The 17,113-nt window shown below is 58.1% G+C and overlaps 2 protein-coding genes across 5 annotated transcripts in view; one reads left to right on the forward strand and one right to left on the reverse strand.

The window, feature by feature from the left end:
- SMTN (smoothelin) overlaps positions 1-11,649 on the forward strand; it is a 22,148-nt gene extending 10,499 nt beyond the window's left edge. For 2 of the 4 annotated variants that reach the window (XM_041489141.1, XM_041489143.1), the window contains exons 10-20: positions 1,160-1,263; positions 3,326-3,442; positions 4,451-4,609; positions 4,702-4,777; positions 5,043-5,207; positions 5,756-5,818; positions 5,983-6,046; positions 6,376-6,546; positions 6,640-6,760; positions 6,832-6,983; positions 10,729-11,649. In XM_041489141.1, the coding sequence (XP_041345075.1) occupies positions 1,160-1,263; positions 3,326-3,442; positions 4,451-4,609; positions 4,702-4,777; positions 5,043-5,207; positions 5,756-5,818; positions 5,983-6,046; positions 6,376-6,546; positions 6,640-6,760; positions 6,832-6,983; positions 10,729-10,879 (1,343 nt within the window). In that variant the 3' untranslated portion in view covers positions 10,880-11,649. Of the gene's footprint in view, positions 1-1,159; positions 1,264-3,325; positions 3,443-4,450; positions 4,610-4,701; positions 4,778-5,042; positions 5,208-5,755; positions 5,819-5,982; positions 6,047-6,375; positions 6,547-6,639; positions 6,761-6,831; positions 6,984-8,305; positions 8,479-10,728 lie in introns of all 4 variants that reach the window. The other 2 variants (XM_041489142.1, XM_041489144.1) reach the window with 2 other exon arrangements.
- A 631-nt stretch (positions 11,650-12,280) lies between these two features.
- SELENOM (selenoprotein M) lies at positions 12,281-13,980 on the reverse strand. The gene is made up of 5 exons (XM_041489145.1): positions 13,778-13,980; positions 13,660-13,695; positions 13,542-13,576; positions 12,986-13,064; positions 12,281-12,896 (listed from the first exon to the last, which is right to left on the reverse strand). The coding sequence occupies exons 1-5, from the start codon at positions 13,904-13,906 to the stop codon at positions 12,684-12,686; spliced, it is 492 nt and encodes a 163-aa protein (XP_041345079.1). The 5' UTR covers positions 13,907-13,980; the 3' UTR covers positions 12,281-12,683.
- Positions 13,981-17,113: the final 3,133 nt, after the last annotated feature.

Consider the following 17,113-nt stretch of genomic DNA (forward strand, 5'->3'; position numbering starts at 1 on the left):
CGGGGCCGCCCAGCGGGGGCCCCGCACGGCCCCGCCGGCGCCCGCTCAAAACGCGCGGGGCAGCGGCGGCGCAGATCAGCGCCCGGCCCCGCGCCCCGCCGGCTCCCGCCTCGACGCCATGAAGACCTTCTTCACCATCGAGATCAAGGATGGGCGCGTGCAGCCCCTGGCGCCCCGCATCACGGCCGCCCCCGGCAGCCAGCGGGCAGGTGGGCACTGATGGGGTACGGGGTGTGCAGGACAGGTCCCGCGGGCAGATGGCATCTGTCATGAGGCTTGACACTGTAGGGGTGATGGGCATGGGTGTCATGCAGGGAGGTGGGACGGAAAAGGTGCGGATCTCTCAGGAAGGTGGGCACCGCAGGGAAATGGACATCCACCGGTCTTGTAAGCACTGCAGGACTGTGCTCCTAATATGACAGTGTGCACAGCTGGGCAGTGGAGCAGGTGGGTGCCAGTGGGCCATCGGGCACTGACATTTGGTGGGCACAAATGGGCAGGTGGAGGCGGGCAGGCTGAGCCAGGCCAGGTGGGTGCTGATTGGCAGCAGGGGCATTTGAGTGCTGCCAGAAGAACAAAGCATGCCTGATAGCCCTCATCCTTTGGCATGCACTCTCATCGTGCTTGGAGCATCTCAGTGCAGAGAGACGATCTGGCCCTGCAGCCTGTCCCCAGCCCCACCGTCTTACCGTGTTTATGTTTGGGGTCATTCCCCAATCCCTGCCCTGCCCCTGCAGCCCTGCCCCATCCTCTCCCCACTGACCTGCTGGTTCAGGGGAGCCCACGCCATCCTGCTCTCTTCCATCCCACTGCTGCACCGTGTCTGTTCCAGCCCTGCCCCAACCCTACTTGCCCGCAGTTGTGGCTGGCTCAGGATGCCTCCTGTGGCCATCCCTCTCACCAGGGGGTCTTGGCTCCAGCTGAAACACTGCAGAAAACGCCCTTCCTCAGGGAGGATGATAAGTCAGGGCAGAGAATGGTCTTGACTGCCTCATCTCTTGCTTTCCCCCAAAGCCCTTTCCCTGTGCCGGAGCTCAGTGCTCACTGCCTGGGCAGGATGTGTGGGGCAGGCAGATAGTCCAGCCAGAGCCACTCCCCAGCTGTGGGGTTGAGCCTGTGAGCTGGATCAGACCCCACATGCCTCTTGCTCCCCTTGCAGAGGTGACTCTGGATCTGCGGAGCACCCCCATCCGTATCACCACCATCCCCAGCAGCGTCAGCAGCATCTGCAACATCAGCAGTGTCAGCAGCAATGTCACCAAGGTGAGTGCCCAGGGGGTCTGTAGGGCTGTGCCCCACCTGGTCATTGCCTGGCAGCTCCAGGGCTTGGGATGGGGACCAGTGACCAAGGAGTTAGTGTAGGCAGCATGCTCCAGAGGTTCTGTCTGGTTTTGGTTGGTGCTTTTGTTTTGATAGGGTTTTTTTCATCAAGAGACCCTGGACTTTGTGTGTGGTTGCACACCCCCAAATGAGCCCCTGCACTCTGGACTGTGCCACCGTGTACTCAGACACTTGGGGAGGTGGGCAGAGAGGGACAAGGAATCTTTTGTGTGTCTTGCTTTGTTTTAAACACCTTTAAGGGTAGCAGCAGCTCAGGGAAAAATCCATTGCCAACCACCCCTCTGTTTTTCCTCGTGGGGATGGACCTTGGTCTTGTGTCTGGGGAGCCTGCCTTGGAGGGGGGCTACTCCTCAAAGGTCTCTAAAGCACCCTGGAGCTGTGGGTTGGGGTCTTTCATGTTTCTGCTGTGCCATCCTGAGTGGAGAGTTCCCAAAGCTGCAGCCTGTCGAGGAGGGATTCTTGGGTGCAACTGGAGAAAAAAAAAAACAAAAAACAACCCCTCTGCAGCGTCTTTGCGGGGAGAGCAGGCTGTGGCCATCCTGGGGCTGGGTGCACACAGGAGACAGCCCTTCAAGTGCTTTAATCTGCTCCTGCCCATCTAGGGTAATGCAAGGCGTCCGTGTGCCGCCTTGGCAGGAGCCAGGATGTCAAACGTGGCTCTGTTTCACTCATGGCCCTGCGCGCACGCCTGGCTGCCTCTGCAGGAACAGCGCTGTGGGTGGCCTGTGTCACTGCCAGTGTCTGTGGTACCACCCGTGACCTGGGGCATACTGGTGGCTGTGGTACCACTGGCTTCAGCCCATCCTCAGCCCAGCTCTTGCCACCATGAGGCAGGCAGTGCCCACAGGTGCTGCCCACACCTGCCAGCACGTCCTGCCTGTGGGCAGCTGGCTGCGGTGGGGTGACTTCCCTGTGCTAATGCGCTTGGGCATGCTTGGCCCGAGCACTTGTCAGCTCTCATTAAGGTATTAGTGGGTCTGTCTGGTGAGGTGGGGGCCTGAGACCCATCAGCTGCCTGGCAGGAGATGCAGCCTCCAGGTATGCTCCCAGTGGGCAGTGAGGAGGAGGAGGATGAGGCAGTGGTGCTGGCAGCCCTGCCATGTAGGGCTTGGTTGGAGGACCAGCAGGCTGTAGGGACCTGGGGGCAGTAGCCATGGTGGCATGTCTTCTCGTTGGTGGGGTACTGCCCGTACCTGTGCAGGGACCTGCTCCCCCTGGGGCAGGCACTGGGGAGCACGGGGGTGCGAAGACCTAAAATCCGTGCTGTGACCAAGGCTCTTGCACCAATGCCAGCCTGGGGCCGGAGATGTTGTGCTGTGGGCGATGCTGGCCCAGAGTGGGAAGGTGCTTGGACAGAAGAGCACAGCAGTCGTTGGTTTTTTCATTCACCGAGCACTGCCGTGGTCAGGGCTGGTCCCCACCACTTTGTCCCACAGTGCTGAGGCTGATATTTGGCCCTGGAAGCCTCCAGGGGCGGGGGGGCCACTTGCAGGGCTCCCCTTGCTAAGCCACCTGGTCCCACAGCCGGATGTGCTGCCAAGTGTGGCGCCTGGCTCAGCACCCCTGCACGGGACCCCCGGCTGCTGGGACCAGAATAGCCCACAGGCAGGGAGTGGGCCAGCCTCCAGCTGGGGGGGTGCCTGGGCCCCTATAAAGGGCAGCAGGACAGCTGAGCGGGGCTCAGCGCAGCGCCTGCACCACCACCATGCCGGGGCTCAGCTTGGAGGGGCTGGCGCAGGCTGGGGTGGCTGAGCTGGCAGAGCTGCGGCAGGAGCTGGTGGCATTCCGGGGGGCAGCAGAGGGGCAACTGGAGCGGGCTCTGGAGAGAGTGCAGGCACTGGCACAGGCACTGCAGACGTTGGAACAGGAGCACCTGGAGTTGCGGGCAGAGCTGGGGCGCCTGGGCCGCCGCCTTGATCTGCTGGCACCAGGGCTGCAGGTGCCCCCCGGGGAGGACATCAGCACCCTCTTTCTGGAAGCACAGGACCCTTGCGCTCACTTTGAGGGCACTGAGGAGCCCAGTGGCCCTGTGGCCCATCCACCCACTTTCTCCAGTACGCGCCAGCAAACGACCCTGCATCTCTCCCGAAGCAACAGCAGCGTGAGTGTGGGCAGCTCTGCCCCATGACAGGGGGAAGGGAGGTGGTTACCAGCCCCAGGGCTCTTGGGGGTGTCTGTAGCCCTGGCACAAGGCGTGACTGTGGCCGCGGTGCACGGGGACACGGCACCATGGGGATCTGCCACTCCTTGGGCTCACTGTGGCGAGGCTGTGCACCCACCTGTTTCGCATTCCCAGTGTGCCAGGTGGGAGGCCACAGGCGGCAGTCTTGCCCCCACCACAGCACCAGGCACAGGTGGTGGCATGGGCACATGTAGCCAGTGTCAACTCCTGCTGATGGCTTTGCCGTGGATCAGTTTACCAGGTCACAGGATGCAGGATGGGGCCAGGTGTGTGCCTGGCTGCTCTGGCCCCACTCTGTCATCTCTGGTGCCCTGTGCCCTATTCTGGGCCTGGCGCACTGCCTGCTGTGCATTGCTGGGGGGTTGTGCTGAAAGGGACTTGGCGTCCTGGCTGTGCTTAGGCAGAGGCCGAATGGGCTTAGATCTTGGCAGGGATGCAGAGGAAGGCTCTTGATCTCCTGCACAAGCTCTTCTCTACACTAAGTCCTTTAATTCCATGGAAATCCCTGTACTGCTAATGGTGTGCACTGGCCTTGCCAGCACCTTGCCCACTGCTGGGTAACAGCCACTGCCCAGCCCAGAGCCATGGGCAACTCCTGCCTTCTGGGGGACCCAGCCACCTCCTGCCAGGGAGCAGGAAGGATTTGGAGATATTGTGGCAGCCAGACTGGAAGGAAGAGAGGGACTGCTGGGCCTTCCTGGGGCATGGGGTGCTGCAGATTGTCCTGTCCCCCTGCCTGCCTTGGGCACTGCAGATGCTTGCAGCACCCACCAGCTGAGAACACTTAGGCCCCGTGTGGCACATCCTCTCTAGGGTTCTCACTGCCTGTAGCACTGGGCAGGTGTCAGGGAGGGACTGCACCCTGAGAAGAGGTGGGGGTGTGGCCAAGCTGGCAGGGGGCTCAGCTGCATGGTGATGTCCTTGCAGATGGAGCCAGAGGTGGTGGAGCAGCAGCAGGCACCGAGGCGAGAACCAGAGCTGCCCAACGGCGTGGAGAAGGTGCAAGTGAAGGAGGCGGAGAGAAGGAGCAAGCTGAATGTCGAGGAGCTGAGCAAGATTGAGGATGAGGATGTTCTGGATAAGATGGTACTTCTTCCTCTGGTTTGGGCTCCTTTTAAGAAGGTAAAGGGACCTCAAGCTGATGGCAGAAGACTAATGATGACTTCCCCCTCCTGTAGTTGGATCGGACAACAGACTTTGAGGAACGACGGCTGATTCGAAATGCCATGCGGGAGCTGCGCCAGCGCAAGCGAGGTACTTGGGGATGGTGATCCTGTTGGGGTCAGAGTGGTGGTGGTGGCAGTATGGGGCGCTGAAGTGTGGCTGTCCAGCCACGAGGAAGCAGCAGGAGAGTGCGTGCTGGTTCCTCTGTTGCCCCCTTGGCTTTGCGACGCCAAGGACATCATCCTTCCCACAAACCAGTTGTGGGCCAGCAGCAGCTGCAGGACTCCTGGTGTGGCAGGAACCATGCCCACCACCCCACTTCCCTGCTGATGCCATCTCCCTCTCGTGTTTGCAGACCAGCGGGAGAAGGAGCGGGATCAGCGGCTGCAGGAGGCTAGGAGCCAATCTGTGACAGGAAGAGCTGGCCATGCCACAGAGACCACCACCACGCAGAGCACTCAGTCAGCCGATGGCTCGGCATGCAGCACCGTCACCAAGACTGAGCGTCTCGTCCAGTCTAGTATGGGCTGGGCCGGGAGGGGTGTGCCCACCCTTTGGGGGCCTTGCAGAATCCTTCCCAGTGCTCCGCCACCACAGCTCCTTTGCCATTCACTGTCTGTCCTGAGTCTGGCTAGACTGTCCTGGGAGCAGGACAGTGTTTCAGAGCTGAGTCTCTGGCTTGCTCTGAGCCTGCTTGGGGATAATTAAGGGTTTTATTCTGGTGGCCTCCCTCTGAATCCCCAACCCTGGAAGGATGGCAGGGCCTCATCTACATCTTTGGCCTGTGTCTTGTCTCCTGTATCCCTGCTCTCCCAGTCCCTGGATGGCTCAAGCTGAGTGGCTGCAGGGACTGAGGGATGCCCCAGCTCCCTGCTGCTTCGCACTTGCTTCTTTGTTCTCTGCCTGGGGGGCACATGCCCTCTGTCCTCCCTCTGCCTGCCACGCCCATGCTCTACCACCGGGGACTTCTCCCTGTTGCAGTGAGTGGGTGTGAATGCTTGGCAGCAGCAGGTGTCTGTGGCTGCTGTTCCTCCCAGCCCAGCAGTTCCCGTTGCTTTGTCCCTGCAGGTGATGGCACCAAGACCTCCCGTACTACAACCATGGAGTCAAGTTATGTGAAGAGATCAGACAGTAAGAGTTTTTCCTGCCCTTTCCCCATAGCATCCTCAGGGTGTAAACCTGGGGCATTGCTGCTGCTGAGCTGTCAATGCCCTGATGCAGGCAGAGTCCTGCCTTCCCGGCACAGCTGCCCTCAGCTCCTGCCCAGGGCCTCTTTCCTTCCTTTCTCTCTGCAGATGGCAACAGCACTTTTGTTCAAACCAAATCATCCTACAGCTCCTCATCCAAAAAGACAGGCAGGTGAGCAGAGGTGCCTGTGGAGACAGCCCCACGTGGTCCCTGTCACTTACCTGCTTGCACAAACCCTCCGCCCAGCTTGCAGTGTCCCCATGCAAATGTGACTCCAAAGCCTTCTGGTCCTTGGGGTACATCCACTGTGTTCAGAGGTTCTCATGGGTCCTTCCTTGGGCACAGAGACAGGTCTGCCAGCTGAGGACCTTAAACCACCTCTCTTCTATCCCAGGGACATGGAGGTCTCCAGAGTTCCAGGGCTGGCCATGGGCTGAGACCACTGCTTGCCCTCCTCTGGGCTGCCACAGCCCCTTTAGCATTGCCTGTCTCTCTCCCAGCATTTTTGACCGTGAAGATGAGAGTGCTTCTCGGCAGAGCAGCCTGGCCGCACTGGAGCGGCGTCAGGCGGAGAAGAAGAAGGAACTGATGAAGGCTCAGAGCCTGCCCAAGACATCAGCCTCACAGGCACGCAAGGCCATGATGGAGAAGCTGCAGAAGGAGGGTGGGAGGTGAGGCTGGGCCTGGGGCAGGCTGGCCAGGGCAGTAACTGCTGACAAATAACAACTGCAGCTATGGATAACACCCCATGTCTCCTGCCACAGTTCAAACCCTGCAGCATCACAGACCGCCGTGCAGCGCTCCTCCAGCTTTGGCGTGCCTAACGCCAACAGTATCAAGCAGATGTTGCTGGACTGGTGCAGAGCCAAGACCCGCGGCTATGAGGTGGGTGCCACCTCCTCTTCCTGTCCCAAGACCAATCACTCTGTCCCTTGGTAACTTTGTTGCTCTCTCAGCATGTGGACATCCAGAACTTCTCATCCAGCTGGAGTGATGGCATGGCCTTCTGTGCCTTGGTCCACAATTTCTTCCCTGATGCATTTGACTACAGTAAGCTGACACCCCAGAACCGCCGCCAAAACTTCGAGGTGGCCTTCTCTTCTGCAGAGTACGTACCTCTCTTGCCATCATATGAACTTGGGATGGCTTGGAGCAGCTTGGGGTGGCTCTCCTGCTCGCTGCTGGGGCGAGGGGGGACACATGGAGTTGATGGTGCTGGAGGTGGGTGCCTGGAGGTGTCACTCCCCCCATGCAATGCAACAAGGTTAGGTGCTGTGGGGGCAAACAGCAGCTGGTATGGGCAGAGTCACAAGAGGCCAGAGCAGCCCAGTCTGGTGTGGGAAGGGTGGGTATGGGGGTCTGGTTTCCTTGGGGCAGAGCACCCAAAGACAGAGCAGCAGCCCCGTGAGCCCACCTGGCTTCAGGCAGTTCTTTCCATCCTGGGGTACCAGGTGTGGGACTGCAGCCTGTGGGGGGAGCAGGGTTGGCCTATGCCAGGTTCCTCCTTTCACAGTTGTAGGGGCTCAAACACCATTGCACCTTCTCCAGTCTCTTCCTTTCTCCTTTTGCTTCTGGTTTTCCTGGGTGCTGAGAGATGGGAGTGCACCCAGCTGGAGGGCTGGCAGTCAGCCCCTCTCTCCTTCCTTCTGTCTCTCTCCCACCCACCCACTCTTCTCCTCCAGCACTCTGCCAGGGGGCAGGGCTGGGGGTGGGGGTCCCATCCTGCTGATGTCCAAGGTGGCAGGGTGAGATGGGGACTCCCATAAGCTCCCAGGGTGCCGTGGTGCTGTTTGGTGGAGCGAGAAGGGGGCTGTGGGCCTGGCTCTTGGTGCTCCTGTTAATGGATTTTTTGCCTTAATTGGGAAACTGGTGCGTGGACTTGAGAGAGCCATCGATCTCTCCGGCCTGGAAGCCAGGTGGCCTCTCGTCCTTCCTCCTCCTCCAGCTCTTGTGAGCGTCCTTTCCCGAGCTTCCTGCACCAGGGCTGTGCCGCGCGGTTCCAAGTGGAGCTGGGCAGGAGGGCTGGGCTTGCCCCCGCCGTCCTCCCGGCGGTCCTATATAGGAGCTGTATAGAGCGCCGCTCCACTCTGGAACCCGCACCCCGAGCACCTGGCGCACCAGAACACCTCACTCGTCCTCCTACTCCTCCTCCTCCTCTTCGTCTGTCTTTCCCTCTGGACTTCACGCCTCTCCACGCCACTCACCTGCCCCTCTCCCCCTTGCTTGTGCCCCCCCAGTATCACTGAATGGCCTTGGCATGGGGTGCCTGGAGCCCTCCTGCCCCTGCATCATGCATCCCCAGAGCATGCCAGAGCGGAGCAGCTGCCAGTGGGATGAGAACTGCACTGATCTGTGTCTCTTGTTTTCTCTTCCTCCCCTCCCTGACTGGGCTGCGGTCACTGGCTTGCCCCTCTCTCTCCCTGCACCCAGGAAGCACGCGGACTGTCCGCAGTTGCTGGACGTGGAGGACATGGTCCGGATGCGCGAGCCAGATTGGAAGTGTGTGTACACATACATTCAGGAATTCTATCGCTGCCTGGTCCAGAAGGGGCTGGTAAAAACCAAAAAGTCGTAGCCCATTGTCAGCCCCCCCAGGACTGATGGTGAGAACCTTCCCCTCCAAGTACCTGCCCATGTGCCCACCACCACCAGGGCTTGGCAGGGATCTGACTGACTCGGCTGTGGATGAGGCTGGGGGATGCTGATGGGTGAGGGGCAAGTCCTGGCGGTGCCAGACAAGGCCCAGCAGGAGATTGGCAGAGACAGCTGGCTGGGCTCCAGCCTTCTGGAATAGCACCTGTGGGGGTTTGGGCAGGGGGGACTGTTTCACCCTGGACTGCTGTTTGCTCTCCAGCTGTGGGGAGGGCAGTAGTTAGAACAGAGCCGTGTCCCCATGGCTGAGCCTGACCCGGGGGTCAGCTGCTGGGAATGCCACTCAAGGTGTTCTGAATGGTGCTGAGTGTGGGTGGCCCCTCAGGATACTGCAGCATCACTGCTTCCACTTGCTGCCTCATTCCCCTGCCCCAGGGTGCATGCCCAGCTCCAAGAGGCTGCCTGCTCATATATGGGCAGAAGCAGGAGCCTGGAAAGTGTGACTCAAGGCTCAGGTCCTGCAGTGTTTGTGTCAGGGCATCCTGGCCGGCGCTAGAGCTGTGGCTCCCCTGGCTCTGCACAGTGCTGGCACACCAGGGCCCAAACAATGGCTTTATAAGGGCAGAGTCACTCTTCAGTGCACTGTCATTGCTCCACCACTACCCCCTGAGCCAGGCTGGCAGTGGCAAGGGCTTTCCCAAGGCCCCAAGCATCATCCCCCCCATCCTCACAGTGGCCAAATCATGAGATGGGGCTGGTGCCAGCCAGGCTGCGGGCTTGGAGCCGACTGAGCAGGCAGCAGAGACCTAATGCAGTGTCTGGGGCCATGGGACCCCGGGTGGGGGCCTCTCCTGGGCCCTGGTGCTCCCCAGGGGCTGGAACTGGCTGGGGTCACTCCTTGGGGTGGAGCTCTTCAAGGGGGCCAGCGCGTGCAGTGGGGCTACTGCAGGAGGGCAGAGGGGAGGTACAGGGCTTGGGGGTTGAGGGTGGTGTTGTGGTGGGTGGCAAGCATAGGATTCAGACCCTCCTTGTGTACCCTGTCTTTGGGGGCAGAGCCCTGCCTTGGGAGATCCTCCTTTTGCACCCAGAGCCTTGGGCAGAACCTTGAGCAGCCCTGGCCAAAGCAGCTGAACTGGCCATGGCAGCAGCAGCCAGTTTGTGTCAGCACCGCCCCCAGTGCCAGTGCAGCCCTTGCTCCAGCAGCAGCCTGAAAGGGAAGCAGTGCCTGGTAGGGGTGCGGGGCCTGGGCAGGGCCAGGAGGGTTGGCAGCAGTGGTAGGGTTGCTACTGTGCCCCCCACCCCTTCTGTCCCTGTAGAAAGGAGGGGACAAGAGGTGGCCAGATCCCCTCCATGCCTTTCCTGGTTGCCATCCTGACTCCTAATTGTGTTGTCAGTCCCTTCAAGTGCGCAGGGAGCCCCAACTTGGGCAGAGATCTAGCCCAGGGAACTGGATGGGTGGCAAGGCAGAGTGGGCCACCCCTAAAAAAGGGCAGCGGCAGAGCCCCAAGGCTACTATGGGGATGGGGACACAACCACAGCTGATCTGCCGGGGCACCACAAGACTCGTAGCTCCTGGAGCCAGGTCCTGCATGGACCCCTGCACTGTGGTGGAGCAGGGAGAGGAGGAGATAGGCCAGGGTGAGTGAGCTGAAGCAGGGCAGTGCCCATTCCAGCAGTAGGGTGTGCTGGGCCTGGTGCAGGTAGCCCCTGGGTTCCAGTCCAGGGCAAGGGAGGGAGCCAGGCTGGCAGGGCTTAGGGGAAGGCAAAAGAGCAGGGTCAGGGCTTGAGGCAGGAGTGAGGGGCAGCCCATAACCAAGATCCACCCTCTACTTTCCCTGAACCACTTGGTAGGGTTTGAGCAAGGGCACAGCAGACACCTGCAGCCAGGCTGGGCTCTCCCTAGAGGACATCAGCATCAGCTGGAGGAGCAAGAGGAGGAGGGTGGGCATGGCTTTAGAAGGGGATGACTGCCAGCACCAAGAAGTGGGATGGAGAGCATCTGGGGAGCCAGGGGTGCAAACAATTGGGCAACCCCTGCCCTGGGGCAGGCACCTCCTAGGGCAGATAGCACATGCTTTTCCCAGTGTCTGGAGCAGAAGAACTGTGGGTACCAGGGTGGGGTGGGGGTGTGTGAAAGGAGCTCAGCAGGTCTGAGGGCAGCAGTGCCCACACCAGCAGGCCCTGGGCAGTGTGGGGTGCCCATCCCAGCCCCCACATGGGGCAGCCTGCTTGAGGCCATGCTGAAGGCTTCATCTCTGCAGGACGCTGGTGGACTGCGTGCCGCTGGTGGAGGTTGAAGACATGATGATCATGGGGAAGAAGCCCGACGCCAAGTGCGTCTTCACCTACGTGCAGTCCCTCTATAACCACCTGCGTCGCCACGAGTTGCGCATGCGGCAGAAAGAGTGCTAGAGCCTGCCCTTTCCAGCCCCACTGCTGCCCTCACCCCAGAGCTGCCTGCGGGCAAGGGAGCTGCTTGCCTGGGAGGGTCTGGGGGGCCATGGGTCTGGCACTGGGGACAGAATTCTTCCACCAGGGCACCCCCATACCTCTGCCTTGGCAGAGCTGCTTCTGCCTTGGCCAGCTATGGGCTGACCCTGTGGGCAGAGCCAGGTGGGTGCTGCGGGGATGCTCCCACCTTGGCTTGCTCCCTATGCTCCAGCCTTTTTTAAGTTATTTGTTCTCCAGGAATTATTTGCCCTGCAGGTACCATCCCTGTGTCCCTGGGGTGGTGTCGGTACAGCTGTGCCCTCAGACTCAGGCCACCTCATGGGTCTGTGGCTGAGCAGGGCTGTGCAGTTCAGCCAGGATCATGGTACACCCTGCAGGCAGCACCTGTCAGTGGTTCCCTTGGCCCCCTGCAAGGAAGCCTCTCTGCCCACTGCAGGCCCTGCCTGGTGTCACCTCCCTGGGGACAGCTCCACAACCATGCCAACTCCCTGCTTCCCACCTCCACGTGCACCTGAGGCACTTCCACATTAGGGGCATCTGTGGGCTGGGGAGGGGGTAGCAGCAAGGGGTCCCAGGGCAGTGCAAGGTGAATGGAGCAAGCTGGGACAACCACCCCCACTCCAGCTCAGGCCACCCATGTGCTCAGCGCTGCTCGCCCCTCTGTCACATCTCTACACCGCGCTGACATGTGTACCAACACCAGCCAGATAATAAAGGTTTATTTAGGGCAATGCCTCTAGCTTAGGTCCTTCTGCCGGTGGCATATTGCACACCACAGTGCTTGGGGAACGCTGGCAGTCCAGCTGCTGCAGGCTCCTCTACCTGCAACTCAACTGCTCACCCAGCCTGGAGGGACACTGGGGCATGTACTGCTCCTCACCTCATTGATGATGTCCATAGCTGAGTCACCCTGACCAGGGTTCACTGCCCCCTGTTGCGCCAGGCTTGGCACAGGGAAAAGATCCAACATGGCCAGCAAGACAATGGTCAAGTGCAGCACCACTGCCTTCCCCAGTTGAGGGCCAGATGTCCCCACTGGGCCAGTGCAGCCATGGGGCTTTGGTTCAACACTGCAGGATTCACTCATGGGCTCATGTCCATCCCCCTGCACCCTGTGAGAACAGCTCATCCCATGCCATGGTGCCTACCACCCTTACCCCTCTATCGTGCTGGGGAGGGGTGGCACAGGAACAGCACAGTTGGTCTGTAGGTTGGTATGTGGCTCACCAGCAGTGACCATGACTGTGCCATCCTCTCCTACCTCTGTGAGAAGCTGTGGGGCACCCAGCTGTCCTTGGAACAGAGCAGTTTGGGATGCACACCACCGAGCTCCCTCTGAAAAGATGACACAGTACAAATGACTGCAAATAAAAGCTTTACTAGGAGCTGGATATGACATAAACCCTGCTGGGGGGTAAAGCCCCCTTCCTGGGACAGCTCTCCCACCTTTGGGACTCAGCACATCTACCCTTAGCACCTGGCGCTTTCTGCTGAGGGTTTCATCCTATCCCATGCAGGCAGGATACTGCTGCCCAGTGCTGGGAGCAGCTAAACGTCTGGGCACGTTTAGCAGAAATGCTGCTGCTCCTCCTGACTGGCCAAGGATAATGGGCTCCAAGGGCAGGAGGGCATCAACCAGCACACAAGCAAGAGTGGGGGGAAAAACCTTTGCCACCCTGTGATAGCATGTCCAGCTGCCATAACGCCCTCATTCCCTGCACTGGGCACTGGCTGCAGGACCCTGTCCTAAGGGTGGCACTCCTTGCTAGAGGTCTGGGTGTTCTTCCTTGTCACGTTTGGGTGGGGTCTTGCCATCAGCAGCGGGTGTTTGGGGGGGCAGCAGTATTGGCAGAGACTTGGCAGGGGCAAACTGGAACTCCTCTGGCACAGGGGCATCAGGCGTCTCCTTGCGGTAGAAGCCCAACTCCTGCACCAGCTGGTTGATCTCTTCCCGGGTCATGTCGCTCAGGGGAATTCTCTGCACCCAGACAGGGGCTGTAGCCTGGCACCCGTGGGGCACTGAGCACCCCAGGCCCTGTGGCAGCAGGTGCCGCACTGCCCACTCACCTCCAGCTCCTCATACCGGAGGCTGAGGAGCACAAGCTCAGGGTCAGCACCAGGCAGGTGTTTCATCTCCAGGTTATGGCTGGGCAATGTGTCAAGGAGTGGGCAGCACTGATCAGGCCCATGCAACCCTTATCCCATCCCATCCCATCCTTCATCACATCCCCTTCTGTCCTCTGTCACATCCCATTCCTCTCTATCCTGTACCATCCTCCATCCCAGCCCATCTTCTCTCATATCCTATTGCCTTCCATCCCATCTGTTCTGTCCACCATCCCATCCTTCATTGCATACCATCCCATCCTGTTTCCCATGTAATACCATCCTATCCTTTATCACATTCCCCAACTACCCATTCTCCACTCCTCACCAAACCCTGTCCTTCATTCCTCACAAAACCCCATCCTGTCCCTCAGCCCAACCCCTCCCATACTTCATTCCCTTGCATCCTGTCCCTCACACATCCTATCCCGTCCCCCACTCATCCCATCTTGTCCCATCATCCCATCCCATCCCATCCCATCGGGACCGCACTGCTGCAGCTGCTGCCGGCAGGTACTAGAACGGGATGTCCTGGGTGACGAACGCCTTCACCTGCGGAGAGTGGCCGGTCGGGCGCGGCTCAGTGTCGGGAAGCCCGACAGTGTCCCGACTCCCGGCCCGGCCCCAGTACGTACCTCCCTGAGGCGGTTCAGCCGTCACCCGCCGCAGGTCTGCAGGAGAGAACGCCCCGTCAGGCACCCGGCGGGCACTGGTTCACCCCGGGCGCGTCCCGCGGTCCCCACCCGCGCTCACCTCCACCTTGCCGCGGGCCAGGTCCCGCAGCACGGTTTCGCGGAGCCGGGGATGCTCCGAGCCGCCGCCCGCCGCCAGCGCCGCCGTCAGCAGCAGCCACGGCCACGGCCCCGACGGCACGGCCCGCATCGCTGCCGCCGCTGCCACGTCCGGCGCGGCACGGGCACGCGCACGACGCCGCGCATGCGCGAAGACTCGCGCGCAAGACACGTGCGCGCGCTGACGGAAACATAGACCGCGCGCAGATCCGTGCGTGCCGTGGGACTGGCACGTAGAGCCGCGAGCGCTCACCGCGCACAGACCGACAGCAACAGACAGCAACACACACAGAGCAACACACAGCAAGAGACACAGCAACACACACACAGCAACACACACAGAGCAACACACAGCAACAGACACAGCAACAGACACACAGCAACAGACACACAGCAACACACAGCAACAAACAGCAACACACAGCAACACATACAGCAACAGACACACAGCAACACACAGAGCAACAGACACGGCAACAAGACACACAGCAACACACACAGAGCAAAACAGACACAGCAACAGACACAGAGGAACACACAGCAACACACACAGCAACACACAGCAACACACAGCAACACACAGCAACACACAGCAACACACAGCAACACACAGCAACACACAGCAACACACAGCAACACACAGCAACACACAGCAACACACACAGAGCAACACACAGCAACAGACACAGCAACACACACAACGCAACAGACACAGAGCAACACATAGCAACACACACACACACACAGCAACACACAGCAACAGACACAGAGCAACACACACAGCAACACACAGCAATACACACAGAGCAACACACACAGCAACACACACAGAGCAACACTCAGCAACAGACACAGCAACACACAGCAACACACACAGAGCAACACACAGCAACACACAGAGCAACACAGGGCAACACACAGAGTAACATACAGCAACACAGAGCAACGCACAGCAATACACACACAGCAACACATACAGCAAGACACACAAATTAACACACAGCAGCACACAGCAACACACACAAAGCAACACAGCAAGAGACACACAGCAAGACACACACACCAATACACAAAAGAACACACACAGAGCAACACATACACAGCAACACACACACTGCAACACACAGCAACACACAGCAACCGTGCAAAGACAGCCAGCATCACATAACAACACACAGAGCAACACACATACAGCAACATGCACAGCAACACACACACACCCCCAACACACACCCAGCAACACACAACAACACACACAGAGCCACACACATGCAGCAACACACATAGCAACACATACATACCAACACACTCAAAACACATGGAACACACACACACACTAACACACAAACAGCTGGATACGCAGCAACACACTGCAACAGACAGCAACACACAATACCAACACACACAGAAAACACAGCAATGCACACACAGCAACACACAGAAACACACACAGCAATACACATCAAAACACAGCAACCATGCACACATGGACAGCAACACATAGCAACACACACACAGTAACACAGAGGAACACATAACAATCGGGCAAAGACGGACAGCATCACACAGCAACACACATACAGCAACATGCACACCAACACACACACCAACACACACCCAGCAACACACCCAGCAACACACACAGCAACACACACACAGCAATACACACAGCAACACACACCCTGCAACACACATAGATTAACACAGCACCACATGGCAACCAACAGCAACACACACAGAGCAACACACACAGAGCAACACACAAACAGCAACACACACAGCAACACACATAGCAACACACACAGAGCAATGCACACACAGCAACATACAGCAACACACACAGAAACACACAAACTGCAACACACAGCAATATACTCAGCTACACACAGCAACACACAGCAACACACAGCAATGCACACCCCACAACATACACAGATTAACACACAGCACCACATGGCAACACACAGCAACATGCAAACAACAGCACACACAGCAACAGACACAGGGCAAGACATCGAGCAACACACAGCAACCGAGCACAGACTGACAGCAACACACAGCAACACACACAGCAACTCACAGCAACACATACACAGCAACATACACACAGCAACACACACCAAAACACAGTAACCATGCACACACCGACAGCAACACACACAGGAATACACACACAGCAACACACATAGCAACACACGCACAGCAACAGAGAGCAACACACAGTAACTGTGCAAAGACTGACAGCATCACACAGCAACACACACATACAGCAACATGCACAGCAACACACATACACACCAACACAGACCCAGCAAAACACACAGCAACACAACAGCAGTACACACAGCCATCCACAGAATCACACACACAGCAACACACACCAACCATGCATAGACTGACAACACAGTGACCAACAGCACCACCAACACCACAACACACTGCAGCCGTGCACAGGTCCACACCACACAGACCAACAGCACTACCAACAGCACCACACACAGGAACACACTGACCAACTGTCACGGTTTTATATTGGAAGCAGTCAAGGAAGTGACTTTCTAAAAGAGGTTGCTAGCAGTTTCCCCTGTGTCTGACAAAAAGATCGATCAGTAATTAGTTTTGAGAATTGAAAATTGGTTAAACTACTAAGGAAACTGCAGTATTGCATTTTATTTAAATGGTATGCTCTGTCTCACCCCTCCAAAATGTAACTGCTTTCACCCCCAGCCCAGCTCTGGCTGCAAGCTACAGAGCCTGGCCATGGTCAGATAACCATCTGCAGGCCCTGGGTGAGATATTAACTCTTTCAGTGCTTCAATCCTCCCTTGAGTGAGAGAAAAGGACAAAGTGCAAACACATAGCAGAACAGCATGAAGACACTGTGAATGAAGACAGTGAAGAAGAAGTCAAGTCCCAGATGGGAGGGATGAAGAGATGCCTTTAGTTTTAGGCTGAAAATCTCTTATAAAGATATGGAGAAGAATATAATTGATATATCAGGCTCTTTTTCTTTGTAATGCATTGAAAAGTATGGGGAGATGAATCGTTCAAATGGTAGATATCTAGCAAAGGCCTCTGTGCTAAAGTAAGCAGATGTTAAAGTAGCTGTGATCCCATAAGAAGTTTATATATAGAGAAAAGAGTGATGAAGACCCTGTGCCCCCAGGGAGAAAAGAAGACCTCTATTCCCAGAAATGATGATTTTAAAGATAGATAAAGAGAACCTTTGCTCTTAAACAGTTCATCTTTAAAACAGTACCCCATAAATTGACATGGTCCATAAATACAGCTGTGAAAA

The sequence above is a fragment of the Pyrgilauda ruficollis genome, unplaced genomic scaffold (assembly GCF_017590135.1).
Source record: "Pyrgilauda ruficollis isolate IOZ18807 unplaced genomic scaffold, ASM1759013v1 scaffold9, whole genome shotgun sequence".
Taxonomy (NCBI): Eukaryota; Metazoa; Chordata; class Aves; order Passeriformes; family Passeridae; genus Pyrgilauda; species Pyrgilauda ruficollis.